This window comes from Alternaria novae-zelandiae (genome assembly GCF_023758075.1).
Source record: "Alternaria novae-zelandiae strain BMP 2774 chromosome Unknown scaffold_23, whole genome shotgun sequence".
In the NCBI taxonomy this organism is placed as follows: domain Eukaryota; kingdom Fungi; phylum Ascomycota; class Dothideomycetes; order Pleosporales; family Pleosporaceae; genus Alternaria; species Alternaria novae-zelandiae.
The window spans coordinates 561,931-586,777 of record NW_026056983.1 but is presented as its reverse complement, the minus strand read 5'-3'; the positions used below and the strand labels follow the sequence as shown (position 1 = coordinate 586,777).

The 24,847-nt window shown below is 51.6% G+C and overlaps 10 protein-coding genes across 10 annotated transcripts; 3 read left to right on the top strand and 7 right to left on the bottom strand.

Annotated features, from left to right (window-relative positions):
• Positions 1–1,372: 1,372 nt before the first annotated feature.
• Positions 1,373–3,892, bottom strand: SYF1 (pre-mRNA-splicing factor syf1; the record flags this gene model as incomplete). Its single annotated transcript, XM_049402962.1, has 1 exon — positions 1,373–3,892. The coding sequence occupies one exon, from the start codon at positions 3,890–3,892 to the stop codon at positions 1,373–1,375; it is 2,520 nt and encodes an 839-aa protein (XP_049251450.1).
• Positions 3,893–5,592: 1,700 nt separating this feature from the next.
• Positions 5,593–6,506, bottom strand: J4E88_009358 (uncharacterized protein; the record flags this gene model as incomplete). The annotated part of the gene is made up of 3 exons (XM_049402961.1): positions 5,593–5,939; positions 5,989–6,292; positions 6,465–6,506. The coding sequence occupies 3 exons, from the start codon at positions 6,504–6,506 to the stop codon at positions 5,593–5,595; spliced, it is 693 nt and encodes a 230-aa protein (XP_049251449.1).
• A 605-nt stretch (positions 6,507–7,111) lies between these two features.
• On the top strand, positions 7,112–8,479 carry J4E88_009357 (uncharacterized protein; the record flags this gene model as incomplete). The annotated part of the gene is made up of 2 exons (XM_049402960.1): positions 7,112–7,115; positions 7,275–8,479. The coding sequence occupies 2 exons, from the start codon at positions 7,112–7,114 to the stop codon at positions 8,477–8,479; spliced, it is 1,209 nt and encodes a 402-aa protein (XP_049251448.1).
• Positions 8,480–9,404: 925 nt separating this feature from the next.
• On the bottom strand, positions 9,405–10,847 carry J4E88_009356 (uncharacterized protein; the record flags this gene model as incomplete). The annotated part of the gene is made up of 1 exon (XM_049402959.1): positions 9,405–10,847. The coding sequence occupies one exon, from the start codon at positions 10,845–10,847 to the stop codon at positions 9,405–9,407; it is 1,443 nt and encodes a 480-aa protein (XP_049251447.1).
• Positions 10,848–11,602: 755 nt separating this feature from the next.
• J4E88_009355 (uncharacterized protein) lies at positions 11,603–12,499 on the bottom strand (the record flags this gene model as incomplete). The annotated part of the gene is made up of 3 exons (XM_049402958.1): positions 11,603–11,997; positions 12,057–12,272; positions 12,325–12,499. The coding sequence occupies 3 exons, from the start codon at positions 12,497–12,499 to the stop codon at positions 11,603–11,605; spliced, it is 786 nt and encodes a 261-aa protein (XP_049251446.1).
• A 674-nt stretch (positions 12,500–13,173) lies between these two features.
• Positions 13,174–13,956, top strand: J4E88_009354 (uncharacterized protein; the record flags this gene model as incomplete). Its single annotated transcript, XM_049402957.1, has 2 exons — positions 13,174–13,178; positions 13,479–13,956. The coding sequence occupies 2 exons, from the start codon at positions 13,174–13,176 to the stop codon at positions 13,954–13,956; spliced, it is 483 nt and encodes a 160-aa protein (XP_049251445.1).
• A 677-nt stretch (positions 13,957–14,633) lies between these two features.
• Positions 14,634–17,417, top strand: J4E88_009353 (uncharacterized protein; the record flags this gene model as incomplete). Its single annotated transcript, XM_049402956.1, has 10 exons — positions 14,634–14,729; positions 14,782–14,858; positions 14,905–15,452; positions 15,588–15,626; positions 15,679–15,895; positions 16,511–16,560; positions 16,606–16,990; positions 17,042–17,144; positions 17,197–17,303; positions 17,351–17,417. 10 exons carry the CDS (start codon positions 14,634–14,636, stop codon positions 17,415–17,417), a joined length of 1,689 nt encoding a protein of 562 aa, XP_049251444.1.
• Positions 17,418–17,686: 269 nt separating this feature from the next.
• Positions 17,687–19,510, bottom strand: J4E88_009352 (uncharacterized protein; the record flags this gene model as incomplete). The annotated part of the gene is made up of 3 exons (XM_049402955.1): positions 17,687–18,093; positions 18,144–18,169; positions 19,398–19,510. 3 exons carry the CDS (start codon positions 19,508–19,510, stop codon positions 17,687–17,689), a joined length of 546 nt encoding a protein of 181 aa, XP_049251443.1.
• Positions 19,511–20,272: 762 nt separating this feature from the next.
• On the bottom strand, positions 20,273–21,236 carry J4E88_009351 (uncharacterized protein; the record flags this gene model as incomplete). The annotated part of the gene is made up of 3 exons (XM_049402954.1): positions 20,273–20,704; positions 20,758–21,002; positions 21,053–21,236. 3 exons carry the CDS (start codon positions 21,234–21,236, stop codon positions 20,273–20,275), a joined length of 861 nt encoding a protein of 286 aa, XP_049251442.1.
• Positions 21,237–23,499: 2,263 nt separating this feature from the next.
• Positions 23,500–24,116, bottom strand: J4E88_009350 (uncharacterized protein; the record flags this gene model as incomplete). Its single annotated transcript, XM_049402953.1, has 2 exons — positions 23,500–23,721; positions 23,769–24,116. The coding sequence occupies 2 exons, from the start codon at positions 24,114–24,116 to the stop codon at positions 23,500–23,502; spliced, it is 570 nt and encodes a 189-aa protein (XP_049251441.1).
• Between the last annotated feature and the right edge of the window lie 731 nt (positions 24,117–24,847).

The following is a 24,847-nucleotide window of genomic DNA, read 5'->3' as shown; positions in this document are numbered from 1 at the left end:
TCCGAGAACTTAACGTACCATTCTGCTGTTGTCTGCAACGAACCCCATGATGCGTGCGCGTTCGATGTAAGCACGCCACGCGTCCCAAGGCCCTTTCCCTATCCCGAGTCACCACTGCCACTTCCCCTCTTCTTTCCTCTCGGGAAAACGATGCTAAAAGCAACGAACAAAATCCGGGCATGAATCGAACCCGTGAACGTAGCAAGTATGTATACACGAGCAAAAAAAGGGCAACCAGCACGACATTCGGCTTCTACTGTCCAGTTCTGTGAACGGAAGAAGAAGCCGGTGAACCAGGTGGATACAAGATCCAATCAGACAAGCCTGTATCACTGAATGAGCACGAAACTCATACTGTTATACGCTCGTGCACAAGATAGACTCCAGTATCGAATTACGGTTACTCAAAATGCAATGTGCGGGCATGATCCAGTGTAACTGCCTCAGATCGTGACAAAAGCTTCGGCTGCTCCTTCCCACCGATGCCGCAGTCTTGGTTGAGCGGAGAGCAAAGTGCGTGGCAAAGCACGTGGATGTGTCCCCACTTCTTTCTTCACGGAGAAAGAGTATCCGGCTCTTGGAAAGTAAGACACAGGGAGTGCGGTATGGGAGCTCCGTACATGCGGTACACGTGTATTACAAGATTAAATCAAATAGGCTCCCTGCGATGAAGTGGCTCGAGAGCTTGTCATCAGTAACTTTCAATGCTGATGACAAAATCAGACGAATATCGACTTGCTTTAAGACCTGTTGTTGCAGGGACTTCGCATAAGTGATCAAGTTGTATGTAGCTAACTCCAATGGATCCAAGTATAGACAAACTATATACGTCACGGCAGAAGCGAAGGCATTGATTGCGGAGTGAATAGTGTTTGTTTTTGGCTAGATGTTTTATATGACATGATGAAGCTGAGAAGATGTTGCCAAGAACATACAGTTTGTTTGACCACTCGACAAAAGAAATCGGCCCAACCACCAGGGGCTCTCTCCAGAGCAAGATGCCACTGACATCGTTCGCGCAGAATCCCTCACAAAGTAAAAGAACGCCGTAGATGCAAGAAAGTGAACTAGTCGAGACAAGTTGTCAAGGTATCGATCGAAGTCGAGTAAAACACAAAGATCAGACTGTCGAAACCTCAAATTGGTGGAGGTCGAAGCAAGGGAGACCGCACTGGGTCAACCCGAATGTACACGCAAAGCAATGAAATATTCCGGAGTAGCATGGTAGCCTGCGAAGATAGCCAGGTGTGTTGTTGTCACCTTTCTCAAATAACGCCAATGTAAATGCAAGTCTTTCATCCTAATCCACCCACCCTTGACCTAATTGTATACCCTGAAGGTGCCCTCATTGAATGGAACCTTGGTTCGTGAATCATAGGTCGTCGTCGTCCAGATCGATCGCATCGGGGTTTGCGGCTGCCTCTTCGGTAGGCTTGATGTTGCCACCCTGAGGACCGGTACTGGCGGCGACGAAGCCAGCTGGTGCGCGTGCTTGACGCTCGAGAGCGGCCATTGCATCCTCGCCAGCAGCATCGGTAGCGTCGCCGTCTTCGTCGGCGGGTGTACCGTTCTGTTGACCACGAGCGACAGCCTGGGAGGCGATGAAGTTGACGTCGGTATTGTACTGAGCCTGGACACTGCGCTTGATGCGTAGCATCTCCTTGTACGTGTCTTCGTTGCCATGCTGGACTTCGAATGACTCCCACTTCTTCCAGAATTCGGGGCTTGTTCTTGGGTCGCAGAACTGACTGGCATGGCCATAGATTGCTCGGGCTCGGTCGATTTCTCCCAAGCGACGTTCCATCTCGGCAAACTTGAGGCACATTTCCTTGGCTTCGCCGTCGGGTAGGGCGGCAATTGCGCGCTCGTAGATTGGTCGAGTGGAGGTGAGACCAAAGTTCGAAGCTGACTTGGTGATGTAGAAGTTGAACATCTCCAGCCTGTCCTCGTCTGCTACAGCGCGTGTGGCGCGTTCGTAGATGCGCATGGCATGTCTAGCTAGACCGCGATCTTCTTCAAGCGCACCATACATCAAGTACAGTACCTTGGCGAACTTTGGCGGGCAGTCCTCCACAGCCTGTTCGAACAGGTCACGCAATCGCTCCATGCCAATTTTACGGTCCACGGCCTTGGTGAGGTACAAGTTCCAGATCTCGAAAGCGACGGGGTAGCTGAAGAGGTCGAGGCCGCGCTCGTAGACCTTGAAGCAGTCTTCGTAGTACTTATTCTCTTCCAGCAGGTTCGCGTAGTTGACGATGGTTTGCGGTGTTGCGATGCGAAGCTCGAATATTCTTTCATACACCTTCTTTGTCTCCTCCAGGGTGCTGACACTTTCGACAAGATCGACGTAGAAGCTCCACAACTTCCAGCTCTTGTGTACACGCTGTTGTGGTGATAGCGACTCATCGAAGTAGTCGACATTCGACCACTTAGGGGCTTGCGTAGCCTTGGCCATGATGTCCACGGCCTTGTCGAAGTTTTCGTTGCGAAGCTCCATCTCGGCCCATTCGCACCACATCTCAGCCAGCTCGGAGACTGACTTGAAGGGCACCTTGACAGCCTTCTCCATGATGACACGGGCATTCTTGAGGTCGCCGCCTGATTCGTACAGTTTGGCATAGTTGGCCCAGAGCTCGTGAAACTTGCCGAGTGCCTTCTTGGGGTTGATTGCCGCAATGGCGTCGGTGTAGGTCTGGACCACCTCTTTCTTGTTGTCACCCCAAAGAGCGACGCGCTTCTCCCATTCGATGACATTGTGCGGGTTCTGTCGAAGCATGACATCATTCAGCAGGAAGGGCCGTCTTTGCATGAGGGATTCGAAGCGGACCATCCGGATGTCAAGGTCCGCGTCAGCAGCCTCGTCGATCTTGCCCTTCTCCGACCGAACAGCGGCCTCATTGAGCTTGATGCCAATCATGGCCTCCTCAGCCTCCACGTACGTGTCAAAGACGATGGAGAAGTCGCGCACAGTCATGACTGTGGTGACAGCCTCCTCGAAGACGTCGCGGGCTTTCTCGTACTCGCCCCTGTGCATCCAGTACCGCGCCAGACCGACCCAGAGTATGCCTCGCTGATCGGGGAACTTGGAGATGCCGCTCTGGATGATCTTCTCCACGTCGATGCCGCTGTCGTCGCTGGTGTCGATTTCCTTCGCGTGGTCAATCATCAGATCGATCATCTCGGTCCAGAACTGGAAGGGTCCCTTTGCCTCCTTGCTCTTGAAGCGCGGGTTGTTGAGGATTTCCATGTACTTCTTGACGGCCTCGGTGTACTTGCGCATATCCTTCAACAGCTCGATGAAGTCCTCGGCGTCTTCGGGGTGGATTTGCATGTAGCGACGCCAGATCTTGACGGCCGTCTCGCCTGACGCAGACGTCGCGAACGGTCGGTAGAGGGCCCATATGCGGTTGTGCTGAGTCAGAGGCAGGGCGCGTAGGGCTCGGTCAAACGTGCGGCGGGTAGTGGTAACGAGGGGCTGCTGCATGAGGAAGTTGAGGTACATCTCCCAGATGCGCGGCATCTTGTTGAGCAGGACGAGGGCGCGTTCGAAGAGGGCGTTGACCTTGACATAGTGGGGCGCGAACTTGGCCGGGTTCTTCTTGGAGAGGTGCTTGGTGCGCAGCTCGAGGTACAGCTTCCACAGCTTGTACGAGCGCGGAAGCGTCGTGACGGCGCGCTCAAGCACAAAGGCCTGCTCCAGGATGCTCCCACGTGACTTCTTGAAGCTGTAGTAGTCGAGCCAGGGCTTCACGCTGCCGGCATTGCGCTGGATGTCCTGCTCGTACGCGACGTCCTGGTCGGTGATGAGGAAAAGGTCCGCCGAGGGCTCCATCTTCCGCTTGGTGGGCCGCGAGAGGCTCGCGGTGACGGTCCTGAGGAGTTCGCCGGGCATGATTGCGCCAGAGCCAGGGCGTGTGTTGCCCGCGGTGGGCAGGAGGGCGATGGGGTGCGGTGTTGGACGGCTGACGAGGCGTGTCGAAGTGTTAAAGTTCTGAGGAAAGAGCCATGGTCAGCCGTCTCCTGCAGCCAATAAGCAACGTGTATTCCGAGGACCCGCTTCTCAGTGTTGGTAGGCGCGCGCGCACGGGTCTCCCCATCCATGGATAGCTAGCTCCCCGGCATAGCTGCGTCACGTTCCGCTGGATTCACCTGGCCGCACTGCGCACGCTGACTGGCTCCGAGACACCTCCCAGAATATCTCCGGCCATTGTCAGCCTCTACCCTCGGTTTTAGCCCCATAGCCTTCTCCACCAACTGTTCGAGCCGCAAACATGTCTGGCAGCGGGGTACGCCAGCCCGAGCTATGCAATGCCCAGGACATCTGATGCTAACACGACGCTCAGGCACGAGAGGCCGTCTTCGCGACGCGGCAGTCGCTGGGTCTGATGAAGGGCAAGCTCAAGGGCGCCCAGACCGGCCACGACCTGCTGAAGCGAAAGAGTGAGGCCTTGACCAAGTATGCACTCGCTGTCTCCAGTCCACTCGTGAAGCTTTGCTGACCATGTGCAGGCGCTTTCGAGGTACGACTACGCTATATGCACCCCCACCATCTGCCTTTGTAACTGAAACCGTTTCTAGAAATAACGCGCCGTATCGATGAGGCCAAGCGCAAGATGGGCAGGGTCATGCAGGTCGCGGCTTTCTCCCTCGCCGAAGTTACCTACGCCGTCGGCGGCGACATTGGCTACCAGATTCAAGAATCCGCAAAGCAGGCCCGCTTCCGCGTACGAACGAAACAAGAGAACGTCTCCGGTGTCTTCCTCCCGCAGTTCGAAAGCTTCACTGTCGAGCAGAACAACGACTTCGCCCTGACGGGTTTGGGCAAGGGTGGTCAGCAAGTACAAAGATGCAGAGAGACGTACGCAAGAGCGGTCGAGACTTTGGTGGAACTGGCTAGTCTACAGACTGCCTTTGTCATTTTGGACGAAGTTATCAAGGTGGTCAACCGCCGTGTAAACGCCATGTGGGTATCCTTTCCTTCCAGACAACTGCCGAAGCTAATAGCCAACAGTGAGCACGTCATCATCCCCCGTACCGAAAACACCATTAAATACATCAACTCTGAGCTTGACGAGCTCGACCGAGAGGAGTTCTACCGCCTGAAGAAAGTGTCCAACAAGAAGCAGAAGGATGCTGCCGAGGAGGAAGCCGCAAGGGTGGCGGCGAAGCAGAAGAACGAAGAGACGGAGAGTGAGGCGCGAGAAGATGCTGCCGAGAGCAAGGACATGCTGGGCGACGAGGACAACGAAGATGTCATCTTCTGAGCGCTCTACAGGCGACTAGTAGGGCCCGTCCGTGTAGTGTCGTCTGCGGCCCATTGGGCGCTGGATCCACCTCTCTAGCTCTCGCTCGCCAACGTCTCGCATGTAGACATGCACCTTCCAAAATGCTGATACGGAGTCCGTGGTCCAGGTTCCGTTTGGCATCCCGCGCGGGGCGTTTTCGACCAAGCTAAATAAGAGATAAGCATTGTGCCATTTAATATGAACGTTGGCCTTTTGATAATAAGACTCTATTGTGCCGGCCTGTATCTGTGCCGAACAAGGTATCATAAAATGCATAAATCCATAGCAATAATCCATACGCAGTAACCTACTGTTGCCGCTGGTAGGTGACTTTCATAGGCTTGCCCTCTGCGCCGATCGGGGTGTTGGCTGTCGATTCTTTCGCTGTGATCGCAAACTGCTCGTTCTCGAACTCCGCAAAGGCCACAGCCCTGACCGAGACCAAGCGCACTTCCTTGAAGCCTTCGAAACGCTCGAAAATCGTCGTGAGGTCGTCCTCGTCGACATCGCGGGGGATGTTCTGCAGGAAGAGCGTCTTGTTGGGTCGTACGTATTCGTCGGGAACAGCGGCTGCTCCGATTTTGGCTGCGCGAGGCTTCTCGGCGGCGACTGGATTGGCTTGCGCTTTCGCGTCTTCTTCGGCGCGCTTGAAGTCTATGGCAGTCAGTATGGAGCACCTTCAGAAGTGGTAGGAGATGCGCACCCCTAAGCGTCAGGCGCTTCCGCTTGTGATCGTCGAACAGTTCCGGCGCCTTTCGCTTGACTGTCTCGTCGCTGTGTGTCTTCGCCCTGTGCACCTTCATGACCTTGCCGTACATCTCGAAGCCGTTCATCTCCTCTACCGCCTCCAGCGCGGCCTTCTCGCTGTCAAAGACAATAAATGCCTGGCCCTTCCGCTTCAGACTGCTCTTTGCGATAACATCCAGGATCGGGCCGTAGTATTGGAAGACCCGTGTCAAGGCTTGCTTCATGGTATCGATCTTGACGCGCTCCTCGAGGTTGTTGACCTAGTGCTGTCAGCAATCGCGCCACCAAGTGCAATGTGAGTGCGTTGCTGGCGCGCTCGTGGTCCAACTCACATATATACTATATTTCTCCATTAGCATCAAGGGGACCTACCTTTTGGGCATGATCTTGCACTTACGTTTCGATGGGCACTGGGTATTTGCTGGGGTCTACGAGACCGCCGCCCATTACTACGCCCTCCATCTTGTCCGCCATCTTGAAGCGACTGTTGTGTGGGTAGTGGAGTTGTATGGCGTGGTCTCACTTACCCGACGAAGCTGTCGGGAGCTCGAATTCGAGATCCGCGCCAAGCACGCTAGGCTGCGTCCGCACGTGACGACGAACACCAGGCCCTGAGGAGTTTTGCACCTGCAGACAGCTATTCAAGGGTCGACATACAATATACCTCCAACGTCTTGAAATTCGCGAAAGCTATCACTTTTTGTCACTAAGCAGTCTGACACTATTATCGCTTCTCGTAAGTTGTAAGAGCGTTATGGATGACCGAAGGTGTATGATTTGAGCCACCCCTCATTGTGCATTGAGCGCGTTGTTCTCTTGCTGCTGACAGCTATCGACTCTCCCTACCGATCACTGAGGCACTTAAAAAAGGCGCTTACATTCTTCATCATGAGTACTGACGTCAGCATGCGTCTGAGCTGATGAGGCTCGTGCGGAAACTTCTGCCAGATGCCTTTCCAAAACTGACAAACATCAATTTTGCATCTCATCACGTCGTCGATTTCCAAACTATCTTTGCAATGCCACCACCAGGAATACGATGGCGATCGCACCCATTGTTCATAGTCTTCACTGTGGGAATGGGTGCGTTCGTGGACCTTTTCTTGTACGGCCTCATTGTGCCAGTACTGCCGTTCCTGTTGAAAGACCGCATCGATCTACCTGACTCTCAGATCCAAAGCACGATATCAAACCTTCTAGCAGTCTATGCGGCAGCTTCCTGCATATCTTCACCCATCGCAGGCTTCCTAGCTGACAGGTTGTTTTCGTCTCGAAAGCTACCTTTCCTCCTCGGGTTAATCCTATGTCTACTTTCGACCATTCTTCTCGCTCTCGGGCGTAGCGTCGCCGTTCTGGCCATTGCACGATTTCTCCAGGGAGCATCGGGAGGTGTGGTGTGGACCATCGGCCTCGCTATCTTGGTTGAGACCGTAGGCCGCGAAAACTTGGGCAAGACTATGGGAACTATATTCAGCTTCATATCAGTTTCCACCCTAGTCGCACCTATTGTCGGCGGTTCATTGTACGCGAAGACTGGATACATAGGTGTCTTTGGAGTGGCAATAGGGTTGATTGGCATAGACTTCATTTTGAGATTGCTCATGGTGGAGAAGAAGGTGGCTGAGAAATACTCTACTCCGGAGACACATGCCTCTGAACCAGATCGGAGCAACGAACAACAAGATACGGAACAAACCCCCCTTCTACCAAATGGTCCTTCTCCGCTCGATCGCTACCGTCTCTCCAAACCATCGAATCGCTTCACCCGCAATCTTCCCATCCTCATGCTGTTTCGCCATCCTGGTCTGCTAACCTCCGTGTGGATTGGATTTGTGCAAGCTCTTCTTCTTGGTTCTTTCGACGCTACTGTGCCGTTGGTAGCTTCGGAGCAACTGGGTTTCGACAGTCTCAAGGCTGGATTGCTCTTCTTACCACTAGGCGGTGCGGATTTCCTACTGGGTCCAGTCTTTGGTTGGTGTGTCGATCACTATGGTACGAAGCCAGTATCAGTCTTTGGGTTCATTTGGCTGATACCAACGCTTGTTTTACTCCGACTTCCGACTGAGTCGAGTATCGTCGAGAGATTAGACAACGGCCACATCATCGCACTCTATTCTGCATTGCTAGCGATGAACGGACTCGGTCTGGCGGTTATCAACAGTCCTAGCATTGTCGAATCTGGAACTATCGTGGAGAATTACTACAAGGCGAATAAAGACATGTTCGAGCAGGCTCCTTTCGCCCAACTCTACGGCATCAACAGTATGGTATGGAGCGGCGGGCTAACTGTAGGCCCACTGCTGGCTGGGTGTCTACGAGACAAAATTGGATACGGCAACATGAATGCCGTGCTCGCTGGTATCTGCGCTTTCACAGCAGTTTTAGCGGCGCTCTTCATCGGTGGTAGAGAAAAGGATCAGGACGCGTCTAGCGAGAACGTAGAGTGAATTTCATTTCGTAATTTTGAGTATCATATTGTAGCATTAATACACCTTCTCTCGTTACGCAGCATAACCATCGTCCAGACACTCGAGCTGATTAGCCACGATGTCTGCTGAGAAGCTTCATCCTGCCGGCCGATGCTGATCAAGCTATTACAACGCCCTAGTTCTGGCCGCAAGTACAGTCGTCACCCGAGCCACTAAAGTTCTTTCCACAATATCCACAGCGGGGACCGTTTGTGGAAGTGGTATTGCAGGTGGTAGTTGACACTGTCATAGTTCAGCCGGAAAAAAAAAAAGCAGTACAGCTTAATAGGTACAATACGTACTGACAATTTTCGTTGTTATAGGGTTGATGGGTAAGCTGTATGTTGGTGCTTTTGGATGTGCAAGTGGTTCGACGGTGCTGATACTGTATGGTTGTTGTGGTATTGTGTCTTTAAGAAGTTGCGGTATCGAGGAGCAGACCGATGCCTTTTATACTGCATAGTACACGTAAAGACTCTCATGTCACTTTCAGTTACCCTGAAATCCAGCGAAATACTTCGGGAACATACATTGGAATTTGGACGGCGGCTACCTATTGAATAGCAGAAACGAAGGGGGCTGACCCGTTTGACACGTCAATCCGAACGATGACAGCGGGTCTATTTTCGAATTCCGCCTTAAACGTGCAGTTGGTGAAGCAGTTGGCCAGAATATCGATGGAAGTCGGTTGCGATTCAGGGAAGATTGTCGAAATGACGGCGGTATCAGGAAGAAGTAGACGACCATCCATGTTGTAAAGACTACGTCTGCTAAGGGAACGGAATAGAAAGCATGTCGTGGGTAAGGCGAATCTTATATCGTGACCAAGTCCCAGTCACCCAAATCACAAGTATATCTGGTGTGCTTGTCTGCCCCTTTTGACCTGTCAAACTATCTGTTCGCTCTACACCATGTTGGGTACTCCGAAGTCCATATCTTCAAGGAAGGTTGATGGGTCAGCAAAACTGGCCCAGTCATCGAAAGCTACGAATGATTCTGAGGCGGGCGCCGTCAGAGCCTCGACAGGGGCGAAGGGAGCGGGGAACGATGCCTGAGGTTTGCTTAAATTGGTAGGGCTAACCTCAAATGGAGGCTGATTTGCTGTCGGTGCGGTTGATGCCAAACATAAGAACTTCGTATCGTAGAAGGATTTTGCCCACTTGGTCTTCGCAGACCACTTCGCAAAGGCTTCGTTGCTCAGGTTCAGACCATCTGGCTGCGCCTGCGATACAGCATCATACCGTCGAGAAGCTTCGCCGAGAAGTGTCGAAAAGTCGACGAACTCTCTAAGAGCTTGGACATCCCAGCCGTCCATCTCAATCAGGCTTGCTCGCACAAGCACAACGAATATGTACGCAAACTGCGCGAAAACGCCGAATGGAACGACAAGATAGTCCTCGACGGGTAGTTCTAGGTATACCTCTGTGTACCTTTTGGCCGCGTCCATGCATTGCCACATTCCGTCTAGTCGCTGCCGTAGGTCCGTTTCTTTGACTGTGTGGGTGGCGAGATTCCCGAATGAGCGTTCCCAGATCGCGATTCGGGTACAGGCTTGCTGCAAACGCGACACCATCGCCGTCGCTGCGTTTCCAGACGCTAGCGCAACCCTGTCGAGGTCGCTCAAGAATGATTTGGCATATAGTTGCACTGGAGCATGCTCGCAGTCGGTAGCCATGGCTTCTTGCATGATGCGCTGACTCTGCGCTAGCTGCACGAGCAAAAGATCGCTTTCATATTCTCGAGCTTGCGTTAGTACCTCGACGCAAGCTGTATGCCATGGAGTCCAGTTAAGGTTGTCGATCTTCCGGAAGGATGTAAATATCTGTGAGGTTAGATAGAACGTTCCGAGAACTGCACGTCGCTCATCGTTCGTTACGACCTTTGCCGGTTGTGGCACACCGTGCGCTTGTGACGCTGCCATCAAAGCCGCCTTCTCACAAAAGCCTGGTGCACGATCGATATCCAGGTCGTGAGTAAGCGCCATGGTAAGGTGTAGAAGTACTGTGTGGCTTGGTGGTGCGAAGAGATGCGGATTATACCAGTTTCCAATCACTAGCATACCCTGTAACAGGTCGAGCGTTTTCTCACCATTGATTAATACCCTATCCGAGATCTCTCGTATAAGATCCTTTACCAGAATCTGTTGGACTGCTGTATCGTGGAAGAAAGCGACTGTCTTAATAGCCTGTAACAAGAACGGCTTATTGTTGGCCAAGCTGGAAACATCAGTACCAGTTGGGAACACCACAAAAGGCATATGAGGTGCCATCAGTCTCTGGTAGCGATCGAACAAAATGTCGGTATTTGTTTCGTTCGTTTCCATTGATGCGAGGTCGGAATCGTCCATCTCCAGCGTTGCGTCGCGGGCAGAGGCAGTAGTATGGACAGATCCGGTAGCGCTTTGGGTTACGGTCAGTGGTGCCTGATACACAACGTTATTCTTCTCATGTAATCTTGTCGCCTGCTGTAATCCAGAAGTATGCATTCCCGATTCTGAAGATGCCTCTGGCGCATGTTTGTTGGCCAGAGCTTCACTGATGTCTGCAAGCTGTGCCTCGAGATGCTGCAATTGAGCGGATCGCCTACTTACAATTTAGCATTATGAAATCAGATACCGAGCACCGCTCAACTTGACTCACGTTACCTGTTTTGCCTTGCTTCTGCGTTTCGTTGGCTCCCGAGTCTGGCAGACCTTATGTAGTCGTATACATCTAAGAATATGTTAAGCTTTTTGAACTCGTTCAATATCATCTTCCGGACTGAGGAGTCATGCTAATTGGTCGGTCATACGGTAGTCACTGACCTTTCGCAATTGCTGTTCCCTGAACGCCGCACACATTTGCTCTTCGCCCTTGCACAGACTGCACACGATCCATGATGTGCATGAGTCGTGTTTTGCGACGTGGCTATTACTTCTTCAGATCCTTCGTATGCTGAACTCATTGCGACTAGGACGTAGCAGTAAGGTATTAAGACCTCGTGAAGCACGGGTGATGATGAGGACCATGAAGTTGATGGTAACAGGTAAATCGACGTAGCAATATCTCCGTCCGTCTAAACTCCGAACTCTGCAGTATGACAACATCAATCTCGGCTCAACTTTTAACCGTTCAGCAGCTTCTCGTGCGCTCCTCCATATCTTTTACCTGCAACGGGAAATGTCTCCTGAGCTTTTCGAAGGTCTTCCATATCCTCATCGGTCAATTCAAACAGCTTGCTGTTCAGGGTGACGCGTTCGATGTTGGTAGACCCTGGAATGGGAATCGCCCCTTGCCGCGCTACCCAAGCGATAGCGACTTGTGCCGTCTTGAGGCCTTTGCTCTGGGCAGTCTTCTCCACGGCCTCGGCAAGCTTGTAATTCTGATCAAACACTTCAGGTCGAAAGCGGTCGAACAGCTTCGGGCGAAAGTCGTTGGGCGAAAGGTCATCGAGCGTTTTGAAACTGCCCGTGAGCCAGCCTCGACCGACTGGACTGTACGCAATCACAGGGATTTCGACTATATTGGTATTATTAGCGTCGGATCTCCAAAGCGAGTTCTTTCGCGGAAAGACGTACGTTCGGAGCATGCTTCCATGATTCCATTGTGAAGGGGATCGGGTGTGAACAGGCTCAGCTCGATTTCTACGGCTGAGATGGGGTGAACGGCATGAGCTTTGCGAACGGTGTCTGCGTTGACTTCAGACAGTCCAATGCCCCCGATCTTACCCTCTTTTACCAGCTCAGCCAAAGCTTTGATGGATATTTCAACGGGCGTGTTGGGGTCGACGCGTGCTGCGAATTTATCAGTCGTTGCTACGATATCAACCTGCGGATGTGCTCATACCCATCTCGAAGATATCAATGGATTTCGCGCCCCCTAGCCCTTCGAGAGCTTGCTCCACAGATGCGCGGATAGCCTCTGGGCTTCCTGCTGGACCTGCTCCATGATTGAAGGCGCCCTTGATATTGAGGACAACCTTTTCAGCATCCCGAGGGTACTTTTCGAAGTAGTAGCGCATCAGATGTACGGAGTTTGACTCCGGCGTGCCATAGTGAAGACCTCCGTTCCACAGGTTTGCACCCTGATCTAATGCGGTCTTCAGCAAACGAATTTGATGCTCGCGCTCGAATTGAGGAAAAGGAGCAGGAAGAGTCAAGCCTGGAGAGTCTGCCGTCAGTAAGTTGCGTCTAAAATGCTCAGGCAGCATGGGACGGACCTAACATTCCGAGCCCGACAGGGCCCACTGGCTTGCCGCACACGCGTGTAGCTGCTGCTCTTCCAATACTCATGGCGGGCGATGTATAGCAAAAAGACGCCTTGTAGACTTTCAGATCAATGATAAGGGACGATCTGATTGGAATGGATGACACTGATGGCAGTTGACAACTATGCTCTTATAGCTGTGTTCTGAACGGCGCTGCGAGCGACAACACCGTCCGCTCCCGCGTTTCGAGCATGCATATTCAGCACCATTTCGATATTATGAGAAAGTGCGAAGCGATTGTTGTTGCGCCGTTCCCGGTCCCTGTTATGTCTGTGTGGCTTGCTGGAGAGGGGACGGGATGCAGCGACCGCGCGGTGGCAGCTTGATGGCCGGGGGCAGTCGGCGCTTCGGGCGCTGTCATGACCTCCGCCCCCGTTCGAGCGACGACTGAACAATGAACACCCAGATTTAGCAACAACGCTAACTAGATGCCGTGGGATCTAGAGAGGATAGCTGAAGCTTTAGTGTCGTCGTATATGCGCAAGTATACCATGGAGGTCACAGATCACTGAGAGTCCGCTATCCCTCCAAGCTGTAGACCACATGCTGGTGAGGCGCAATTTATCCAAGGCACGAACTGCAGCATGGCTGCATCGCTTGAACACAGCGGCTACGTATCATTTGGCAGCCACCTGCACCCTATCGGCAACCGGTCAGAACAAGCCCCGCACCTGGTAACATCATGATTATCCCGGGCGAGGAATCTTGTGGTCCTTCAAGACTTGACACGCAGGGTCGACGACTTCGGTGAGATATTCGGCGAATTGATTTGGCTTCGCATGGCAGATCCCATCTCCTTGGTTGCGAGCGTGCTGGCCATTGCGACCGCGGCCGCTCAAATCGGCAAGGCCATCTCCCGATTACGAGCTTTCGGAGAGGTTCCGAAGCAAGCCTATGCGCTCAAAAACGAGATCACGGACCTTGAGCTTGTACTTCGTCAAATAAGCGCAGCTCTCCAGCAAAGAACGATATCGTCAGAGGCCGGTGAAGAGTCGCTGGCGCCAATTCTAACACGAACCAAGGCCTACCTCTCAGATCTGGCAAAGGCTCTTGAGAAGTTTGCTGACTTGTGCGCTGGACATGGCACCAGTACTGCAATCGATAGGAGTATTCTGCGATACAAAGGCAAGGCGCTTTTGCAGGGTTTCCAGGAAAAGATACGGACGGTCAAAGAAAGTCTGAACATGATGTTGGGTGCTTCAAACTCGTAAGCGATAAAGCTTTCCGTCATGTCTGTCAACATACAAAGCTGACGTGCCATCTAAGGCGAGATCTACGCCACATCAGGCTCGAACTTCGCCGAATTGCTCTGTTGACTTCCAACACCAGAGAAGGGCAGCACAGTACGAGTATTATCACGAATACAATCAAGGATCACCAGGTGACACTGGACACAAAGATGAACCAACAATTTTTGGATCTGGGCGCACGTGTCGATGCCTTAAGTCAGATCCTTATCCAAGGACAAGCCCAGTCAGACAGGCATAGTAACGAACCACCCGCATATTCGGAAAAGAATGCATACGAATCTGAAAATATCGAGGCCGTCCAGGTCTTCCTGTCGACAAGGTCAACATGCCGAGACTGGTGTCCGTGCGCATGCCATGCAAAGCGGAAGGTGAATGTAACAACGCCCAAAATCATGGAAAACGTCCTCGGCAGACTCTTCGTAGGCTATGCCGGCTTACCTATGCTCAACAACCCCTGTGATTTCAGAGGATGCAAAGACCGCCAAAATGCAAATGCGACTGTTGAGTACTGGTTCCCATGGTGGTTTGTCACGATGAACATGAAGCTGCAGCTCAAGCTGATACCATCCGCGGGACCCCAGGTGCAGTTATCTACCACACGAAGGGTTCCCGATTCTTCGCAGTCAATAACGTTTGCCATGAAAGGAGACATTGAAGGCCTGAAGTATTTGTTCACCACAGGTTCGGCTGGTCCGCGCGATGTCAGTAATTCTCGTGGCTATTCTCTGTTAAGGGTATGTATACCTCAACGCCGGGATTCGTAATAATAAGCTAAAGTAATACCAGTGGGCACTGTATGGCGGTATGCATAACTACGAGACGGTTCATTTCTTGTTGAATCAAGGAGCACATGTTGACGAGATGTGAGTCTATCCCTTAGACAGCCAAAGTTTGATCTTGACAACTTAGTTCATACGACAATGTCTGGGACTTCATGATGAGGGGCAAGTGCAACGAAGTCGAAACACATGCACTCAGATGTATCACAGAAGGCGGCGAGGGAGATTGGTTAGAAGAGCAGAATTTCCCTCTAGTCCACAGGATCATCTTCGGTCTTTCCAGCAAATCTCTTGAAGTTGAGTTGAAAGAGAACCCGAACGCAATATACGTTACCGACGCGCAAGGACGAAATGCACTTGCCTGGGCGACTGCTAGAGTGCAGCTACAAGAGATGGCGCTCCTTCTCCAACATGGTGCTGATCCAAACAATATGGATATCACCGGGAGAACTCCCGTACTGCATGCAGTGGATAGTCATGATCCTGCGTGCTTACGTCTCATTCTTACTGGGGGTGGCAACCCAAACCTCAAACCACCCAAAGGTCTCTTCCGCAGTAGTCCTTTGACAGCTGCTGGGTTTGCCGGCGAGACTAGCTTATTGAAGCTGCTACTCGAGTTTGGTGCTGAGCCTAACGCCCGCAACCCCGAAGGCCTCACAGCATTGCACTCCGTCGCACGTACGCATAACGTCGACTGTGCTCTCTTGTTGCTTGATTACGGGGCTGATCTTCATGCTGCCGCCAATGACGGCGGAACTCCTCTCACCACGGCCGTCGTCCACAACAATCACCCTGTACTTAACGTCATTGTAGATCGTTGCTATGACTACATCACAACCCTGAGATTTGGAGGTAAGTTCCAAGCTCCCTGCGTTCCAGAACAACAAGCTTACTCCCCGATTAGGCCCTCAACTTTTGCCCATCATCGCCGAAAATGCCGATATCAGTACTATGAACATCCTAGCCTCGTCGCACCCTCTCAAATTAGCGTTAGATCTCAGCACGGACAGCTTGTCCAAAGGAACGGCTATTTTGGAACAACGTCGAGATTATAGCGAAAAGCTGTCTGAGGCTTTCGAGGAGTTGGTAACCATCGCACAGGCAGAGGAGTCCATTGCCGGGTCTATCAATAGCCTCGAAGAGTCCGGAATATTCTTCTCCGCAAGATCTTCTTTTCATTCTGATCTGATGGGAGCGATATCGCGTCTGAATTCCGCGACAGTCAGTTCTTCTGACGGATCTGATGAAGAAGAAAGTGGGAAATCAGGATACCCACTGAAAGAGCCACCACATTCTCGGTTAGACTCTGGAACGGAACGCCTGCAATGGTAACATATGGATAACGAACCTTCGGTGTCTTTTCGTGTAGATTTCCTTTATTTCTTTATAACGTAATGATGACGTAGGATATATGGACAGAGCGTTTTGTTCATGGTGTAGTCGGCCTTAAAGACATCATCATGTCTATTGGAAGGGCAATAAACAAGACTCTCACAATCACTTAAATCGTCAGACATATATGCAGGTAGACGCTGTCATTGAAACTGAAGAATTGTTGAGTACGGGTGAACTCCACGCGACACGTACATCTCTATCGATAAGAGTATGTGAGGGGTAGTGCTCGCGCACCTGCATGCACTCAGCGCAGGTCTTTACGTTCCTATTACGAAAGTTTACCCGCAAGTGGTTCACAAGGTTTCACACATATCATTTTCAATCTCACTCACTTCGCCTAGCATGTCGGATCTCGACGCTTCAACACCACGCGTGTTCTTAGCGCGTCATGGTAGGACGGTGGATACGCGTCGTGTCGGCAGCTAATCTCTGTTAGGGGAGACTGAGTGGACCAAAAATGGACGCTACACCGGCATTACAGACATTGAGCTGACGCCATATGGGCTCGAGCAAGTGACTGCGACCGCGACTTTGCTTGTTGGCCATGGCAAGCTTATCGACCCAGCCCAAGTACATCGTATATATGTTAGCCCGCGCAAAAGAGCTCAGCAGACATTTCAGTGCCTGTTCAACAGCTCAGAAGAACATTTCAGTCTATCTATCGATGATGAAAAGGTTAGTGTGACTGAAGACATTGCTGAATGGGACTACGGCGCCTATGAGGGTCTGAAGGTCGAAGAAATCCGGGATTTGAGGAAGGGTAAAGGCCTCGACCAGACCTGTACATGGAACATTTGGCGAGATGGATGCGAGAGCGGAGAGTATGACCATGTTCCCCTAGATCTCTGAAGATTTCGCTGAGATGCGGCAAGATCTGCACAGCAAGTCAGCGACCGACTCGACCGCCTCATCTGCGAAATCCGCGATATCCAGAGCCCGGCCATGAACGGAGAGAGACCAGTAGACATAGTCCTGGTCAGTTTTCGTGTACTTGAATAACTCGTGCGCGGATTCTTACACGACCTAGGTCGCACATGGCCTTGTTCTCCGCTGTTTCCTGAAGCGCTGGCTGGGACTCCCACTTGACGCATCATTTCCAGTGATGTACTCTCCTGGTGCAATCGGTGTACTTGGGTAAGTACGACTCTACACGTAGAAAGTATATTACTGACAAGGCTTAGGTACAAGAACCATAACCTGGCTGAGCCTGCATTCTTTTTAGGCGTCGCACTACCGTCGCACAAGTGAAGCTTCTTAGATATTCTCGTCGGGAACATTAGGTGCCGAAAAATTGAGCTCATGTCCAAAACTTCTGGAACGCGAGGGTTTCGTCGTGCTATAAAGCATAGCAAAGTACGACTGTAAGGCGCACGAGCTTCAGCATAGCGGTCTTGCCTATTTCAAAGCTTGGGACGCAAAAGATTTGATTGTAGTCGAATTTGACGACCGATAAGATGAAAGGCCTTTGAGAATACATGTCCGAAGCCTATGCCAATACTACGAGTTATGTTGATGCATCAGACCATTGAGAACTTGTTGTTCTTGTCGTATACCATCACCCTCAGCAGCATACTCGCCGGATCGTCATCCGCATCCGGCTTAATTACCAGATTCTCCAACAGAACAAAGCCCATATGCTGGTACAGTGGAAATCCCATCGGACTCGCCTCAAGGCCTACGTCAATGCCAGCAGCCAGAGCCTGATCGACACCCCATTGAGTGAGCGCAGTGCCCGCACCGCGCCGACGATAGTCTGGATGGGTGGCAAGTAGAACGAGGTAGTAATTCTGAGGATACATCTTCTCCCAATATTTCGAGTGGGTGTAGTTCAGCGCTTTCTGAAAGGCGATCATGCGCTTCGGATCGCCATCGCGCCGCTTGAACTCCTTTCCTATGGCCCAGTTCTCCACAAAGGTGATGTAACCTGTCATTTCTCAGTATTGTGTTCATCGAGGTTCGCGCGTGCATGCTCACAGTGTAGCGCGTTGAACACGCCCTTACTCCACAGGCCTGTCAGAGCCTGTGTCAGCATACTCTTTCCATTCCTCTCCCATAATGCGAACGCGATTATTGTCGCTACTGCTTCTCCACGATCTTCGCGTTTTTCCTCTGCTGACGCGACTTCTTCAGCCACGATGAGCGTGATTTTGGGATGGTAGAGGTAATGTTTGAACACTTGCAACCAAAAGAATTGACTGTCATCTGGATACTGGCGCCTGTACCTCCAGATGAATTCAAACCCTGGGTCATCAGGTAGACTAGCGAGGGCAACCGTCGTGACACGAGGGACGTCGCGAAGTTCAGCAAGCCTGACCCTGAAGGACGGTGTTGGCGACATGCTGTTTGAAGCTGGGCGGACGGCCGCCTGAGCTGGGGCGAACCCCTCATTTTATCGCTAAACAAAAGCCGCGGTACAGTACGCGGTTGGATCTATAGGATCTTTCTGCTTCTCAGGCCTGCCACGGTATGTGTAGGTGGTAAGACGGAGCTGCAGCCACCTGATTGCAAGTCCGAGATGATAGGCTGATAAGGTCCACGGAGACTTGAGGAAGGGGTGACCGCGTGCACGGGCCACGCAGCCTGCCGCTCCCCATCGATTGCCTCTGCCGCATTTTCCGCACGACATCAATGTGAAGATGTCGGTATGGGATCGACTCTCTGTTGAGCTCGTTGATGAGGTAGCGTTTTTCGTCTTCCGATTCGATACTGTAGGCTAACGAAAAGTCCAGATTTTCTCCTACCTTGCAAGGCCCGTGACTGAACCCCGGTATTCATGGGATGAGAGCAGGCCTATCCACGATTTTAATTACATATGTGGCCTCGGCGGCTATGACTACCCACATGTACTTCACCGGGAGCTGGAGATTCGGCTAGTCTGTAAAGCTTTCGACCACGCCATGACCCGTCTCTACTTCCAACATAAATATGCGACATTCCACACCTGGGAGAACACAGCTACCTCGAGACTTCAAGAATACATCATAGAAGAAGGCGCTAAGTTTGCGCCTTGCATAAAGCGCTTACGAATCATGTTGTCTGAATCAAGACTGAGCCCCGATGGATTGTTCGAAAAGAGAGACGTCGAAAATAATCCTGGGCTGGCTGGAAAGTTGGCCCTTTTGGTCGCGAACACGTCAGCCTTTGTCCCTCGGATCGAAGAGGCTGTCTCTGAATTACCAACGCTAAAACGCCTTGTTATTACGCTCGAAGAAAATTGGCGTAGCGCACCGTTGGAAGTTGATCAGCGAGACGATGAAGACTATGGCCTCAAGCTTGATCTTGACTTCCTGCAGCTCATTCGTAGCAACATCGCGAGCATATTCTCCTCGCCACGCGTACATCTTCCTTTGCTGACTTATCTTCGACTTACGCTGCCCTCAGCATACGACATTGCGATCATCGACGCTTGTATTCAGGACGATATGGCCATGCAACTGCGACATTTGTTTTTGGAATACATCGATGGCACAGGGCCATTCGGTGATCGCGCGTACGACCTTGACGAGAGGTCTGTTAACGACGATCACGGAACCCCGCTCTACTCTAACCTGCAAACGCGTTTTCCAAATACGGATTACATGGACGGCATATGCACCTTGGTTTCGCGTTGTCGCAATCTCGAATCTCTTGGCCTGAAGGGCACTCAATACTGCAACCTTGAATCGCTCATGTGGCGCCCGACCGGAGATGGGCTCAAGACCTTATACATTCACCGTGCGAGAACCCCTTCTTCAGTCTTACTTGCTCTCCTATCCCCGTCCACCAGTATCCCAGAGTCGTCGTCGAGCTCTAGAATTGTTTCGGTGGAGCTTTCAGACGTGGACCTCCACGGAAGTGCGTGGGGCACGATCTTTGATCACTTGGGATATAGTCCGCTACTCTCCTACTTTGATGTGAAGGACATTTTGACAGGGAGGAGCGACCAAGGGAGCTTAGTCAATTTGATAAGAAAGGTTGATGCTCGGGAAGGTTACTTGGGTGAGGATTTGCAGGACCTATACCGGGAGAGTTTGGACAGTTTTTTTAATGGAGAAAGTAATGGCTGAGGTCATAGAGTACATGCGTGTCATTACCCATATCTGGCTTGTCCAAATACAATCTGTTCAGAAAGCTAGGGTTTGTCCCGCCTCTTTAGTAACAGCCGCTTTAACGTTCGCGCTGCCCAATAATTCGTACTTGTAGGGCAAGCTTTGCGCACTGAGTGTACCCTTGGGAGCTGTATTGGCGCTCTGCCCACCAAACAACACGTCCTCCACGACTGCATACCCGTCTTCCGCGCTACTCTCCGTGTACACCATCTTCTTGCCACTGTTCTCAAAGACCGAGCTTTGAACCAGGGCTTGCGCACCCATGCGGGTGTTCACACCTGTAGACTGCTCGTTGTAGTAATTGTTGAAGATGTGCGCTGTGCCGAATCGGAGCAATGGTCCGCGACTGTTGACGCGGTAAAAGTGGTTGTTTGCGTATGTTACGCGGAGGTGGCCAGTGTCTTCGGCGGCGTTCTTGTCGGAATGGCCTACCAAGGTGCCTTTGGACTGCGCTGCATTAGCCAGTGTGTATTTTTGTGAAGATGAACATGAGGACGTACATGGTTGTGAAAGTAGGTGTTGGAGATAGTTACGAAGTCAGCAGCGTGCGAAAGATCGACCAGCCCATCGTAGGTATCTTTGCCAACAGTCTCGTCACCATAGTAGTCGCAATGATCGACCCATACATTGGTGGAGAGTTGAATGGTAGTGGCATCGCCGTACTCAGCGGGTACTCTGCCGATCTTCATGTTGCGTACGATGACATTCTTCTGGCCCAGAATCGTCAGACCAATTCCAGTCAGGGCTGTAAAGTGTTAATCAGGGCTCTTGCAACTTAGAAGACTAATTGCATACAACTTCCTGTCTTCCCGATGATGGTCTTATCAGAGCCGACCTGTACTTTTGCAGCACCACTGATGGCTCCCTGAACTACGATGTTCAAAGGTCCGGAAGAGTTGGCCGCGGCCGAGAGCTGGGGTAAAGTGCTAACAGTTGTAGTAGGACCACCGGCTCCCCCCTTTGTCCCACCATTTGCCATCGCGAAACCAACGTTAGCAGCATCTGTAATGCTAGCTCTCTTCTCCAATGCTCTTGCTGGTGTGTCCTGATAAGTTGGGGTAGGCGATGCTGTGACTGCAGTCACCGCAACGAGTAGAAAGGAGGTAGAAAGCTTCATGTCTAGTACTTGGTGCGACTTGAGATGATGGTGCTTGGTCGTTCTGGCTGAGCCTATGTACACGTCGAAGCTCCATTATGTATGACACGTCGGCGTTTGGACCGCAATAATTTTCGCTGATCATATCCGTGAAGCTTAAGGAGTGGCTTGATCTCCACCGACTTCATATAAACAATGAGCCCTCTTAGGTGGGATTCGATGGCAAATGTCGCCGCGGAAACGCCTGAATACATAGTAACATGAATCATTCCGCGTGACCAATGTGGAGCTCGATTGGGTAGTTTGAACGTGCATCACGGCTGTGGCCGAGCGTTGGCTGATGCATGCGAAACATATCGGTCCGGAGAAACCCCTGGTTGGAGGAATTTAGCTCAATCCGGTGACCCCAGATTTGCATCTGTCTAGCATCTGTCTAGCATCACAATGCCAAGTCTGGGGAATATCGTTAGCTTAAGAAATGTTGCGGGGAATACAACGCGTTGATACTGTTGATGTTGAAAGAATACGCTTGTGGATGATGCGCATGGTCATATTCTGATTTTGGTGAGAAATAACATCGCGACATCGATCCCGGCACCAGAACTGAACACAACTGCAACGATTGAGGCATCCTGGATCTTCAAACCCAGGCACGCTTTTCGTAATCGGCGTTAGTACCTCCAACCATGATGTTCCCATTGCCATTGGCAACCGCAAAACCAGCGCAACTGTGATCAAGTCTCGTGCAGCCGTCAATGACAGCCAAGACACTCCATGCAAGATCGATGCTATGCCATATAAGTCAGGTTTGTTCTGTTTCATAGTCGATTGTGCGGGACAAAGGAGCGAAGATAAGCATACCAGTAACTACTCTCACGCTGACCCGTTGTACTTATACCAACGACAACGCCATTGAACCCGTGCCAACACACCGTTCTCGGTTCTCTACTGTCGAACTCACAGAGAGTTTTGCCGAGGATCCGAAGATAATTGAAGCAAGAAATAAGATTGTTGACGTCTGTGTAGGATCCATCTTCCGGGCCGCACACCAGTGTATTGTCTGAGGTGGCGGTTTGAGCTGCAGGGTGTTAGATGATGTCCACTTGAAAATGCGACAGGTACTCGGAAGGATACGTGCTCACCACTGGAACCTCGTACTATTGGCCACTCAAGTAGGTCATCTGTAGTAAGATTCAGAGACGCTAGAGATGGGAAACCTGGTCCCGGGGTAAGTTCGGAGTGCACCTCTGGGATTGCATCTGAACAGTTTCCGAGCGTCAAGAGGAAGACAATGGGAAGACAGATTCTGAAAAGCATGGTGGACAGAGAGGCGAGTCTAACATGCCAGCGCCTGGATTGGCCTCGAATATATCCTGTTACGCAATAGCTATGTTTCCGTCAACTTTACGCTATTTGTTGCCCTGACCATGGTGTGATTGCTGCAAAACTTGATCGTCGCTTTCCTGTACACGCTGCATAGGTTAGCTTCGGGTACGACTGATATAGAAGAGTTGAACGTACCAAGCAGAATGTCCAAAAACGTTTATCAATGTGCATATCATGTGCTTGTTGCACAGGATGATGGACCGATTTCGCACGAGGTTACTGCGCGGGGGCGCTATCGATTGATAGCCATGCGATCACAACTCAGCACATGCACCTGGGGAACGCGCGTAACAGCCCGATGAAAAAAAGATCCACAAGTACGGTTACATGTGTGTCGTGACGATGTTCGGCTTCCGTGATTGTGAACGACTGCGGTTACTGTCAACGGGTACTCTGCCGTTGCAGTCGCACCAAAATACCTTCCGAATATCCGTCCGATCGAAACGACGCAAGAAAAAGGCAGTGGAATGGCGCTCGGATAGGAGTTGAAAACGAATCTTAGTACAAGACGGATGTATTCAGAAACAACCATGCGAGTGGGGATAATGTTATGCGACGTATAGATGGCTGTACAATAGATGTGATATACCAACTCAGCTCGTGCTGACAAGTGTCATGCCTCAACACAGTGACCAGGTGTATCCAGGGAAGCGATCGCTGCCCGCGGAGTAGAAAGCATTCCTACCAACCAGGAACGAGCGCCATCGCGCCAAATAACAAAACAATGCAGGTGCAGTGGGAATGCAGTACCAACATGTGTCTACCTATCTCTGCCTAATCTTTCCTCGTAGTCATCCACCAATTCGTATGCGGGCCTGAACTTTGGCTTCGAGGCGCCTGTCCCATTCCCAGTTTGGGGTACTTGTTGCGTAGACGGCTGGCGTACGAGCTTTGGGTTTGGGTGAGTATCAGTAGTTCCACCTAATGAGGTATATCCGCGGTCGTATAGCGAGCAGTAAGGTATGTTGAGGAAACGTATAAACTAAAGAAGTCAGTAAGCAAATCATACAGTGTGTGTATTGCGCGTACGGTCCATATATCCACATAGTGCCAGTCTATGACAGGATGTATCCGCACAAAGGCTGGCCACCCGGAGTCGGTCGGGTCAAAGAACTTCAGATGTTGGCCATGCGGATCCGTCCGCCGTGTCCCCACCAGGATCGCCTTGACAGATGGCGTGTCTTTCAAGTAGTCGGCGAAGGCAGCCTTCATGGGTTTCGCGTATTCCAGCAAGGCGAGCCAATATATCTTGCTACTATGCGCGACGAACTCCTCGACCTCGGGAAAGGGATGTGCGTCCTGTATGTACACGCATTGTACGGCGGTTTCGATGCTGGAGGAGGGATTCGGGGTCTGCGTAAGACCCCGCCTGTGCATGGCGCAGAGGTATAGTATAAGAAGAACTAAACAGTCTTTGCCGCCATTATACGATAAAGACAGCTCTGGTAGACTACGTAGCTGTCAGTCCCTAGCTTCCGCACGCCGCCTACATGGTCAGCACCAACCTGTACTTCTCCAAAGCCTCTCCTATGACCCTCAGCGAGGTTCGCGTCTGCTCCTGCACATTCTTGACGCGATCAGACACATCTGTCGCGTCGAGAAACGTGACTATGCGATCATTGATGCGCGTGCATAGCTCGTCGAAGGGCAGCGGGGTATCGGAGACAAGGGGATCTGAAAATCCGGAGGCGGTATTCATTGCAACAAAAGTGCGCTAATCACGACATCAGATGCAGATGTAGGCGATTACGGTAGGGGTAGTGTCGACGATTGGCCGTACGGGGGTGCTGGTTCATGCCATGATGCGTGTGTCGGCCGTGCCAGGAGAGGCGAACAGGTGGAGGTAGCCGGTGCCTTATCGATAAGCGGAATGGATCCTCGGCACATCTCCATGCGGCAAGGCGGCGGCTGCCTCACCTGGCCACTCAGGCAGCGGACAGTAAGCATCGCAGCGGCCATCGGACGGGGCTCCACCACGAGATGCACCATGGGAGAAATTCGGTCTTGAGGCTCGCGTCGAGCTCTACAAGGCGATCTAGGCTGATTGATTACACCGAACGCGCATCTATGATGGTCTGATTCGCCGCTCTTCGGCCCTCGCCCCAGAC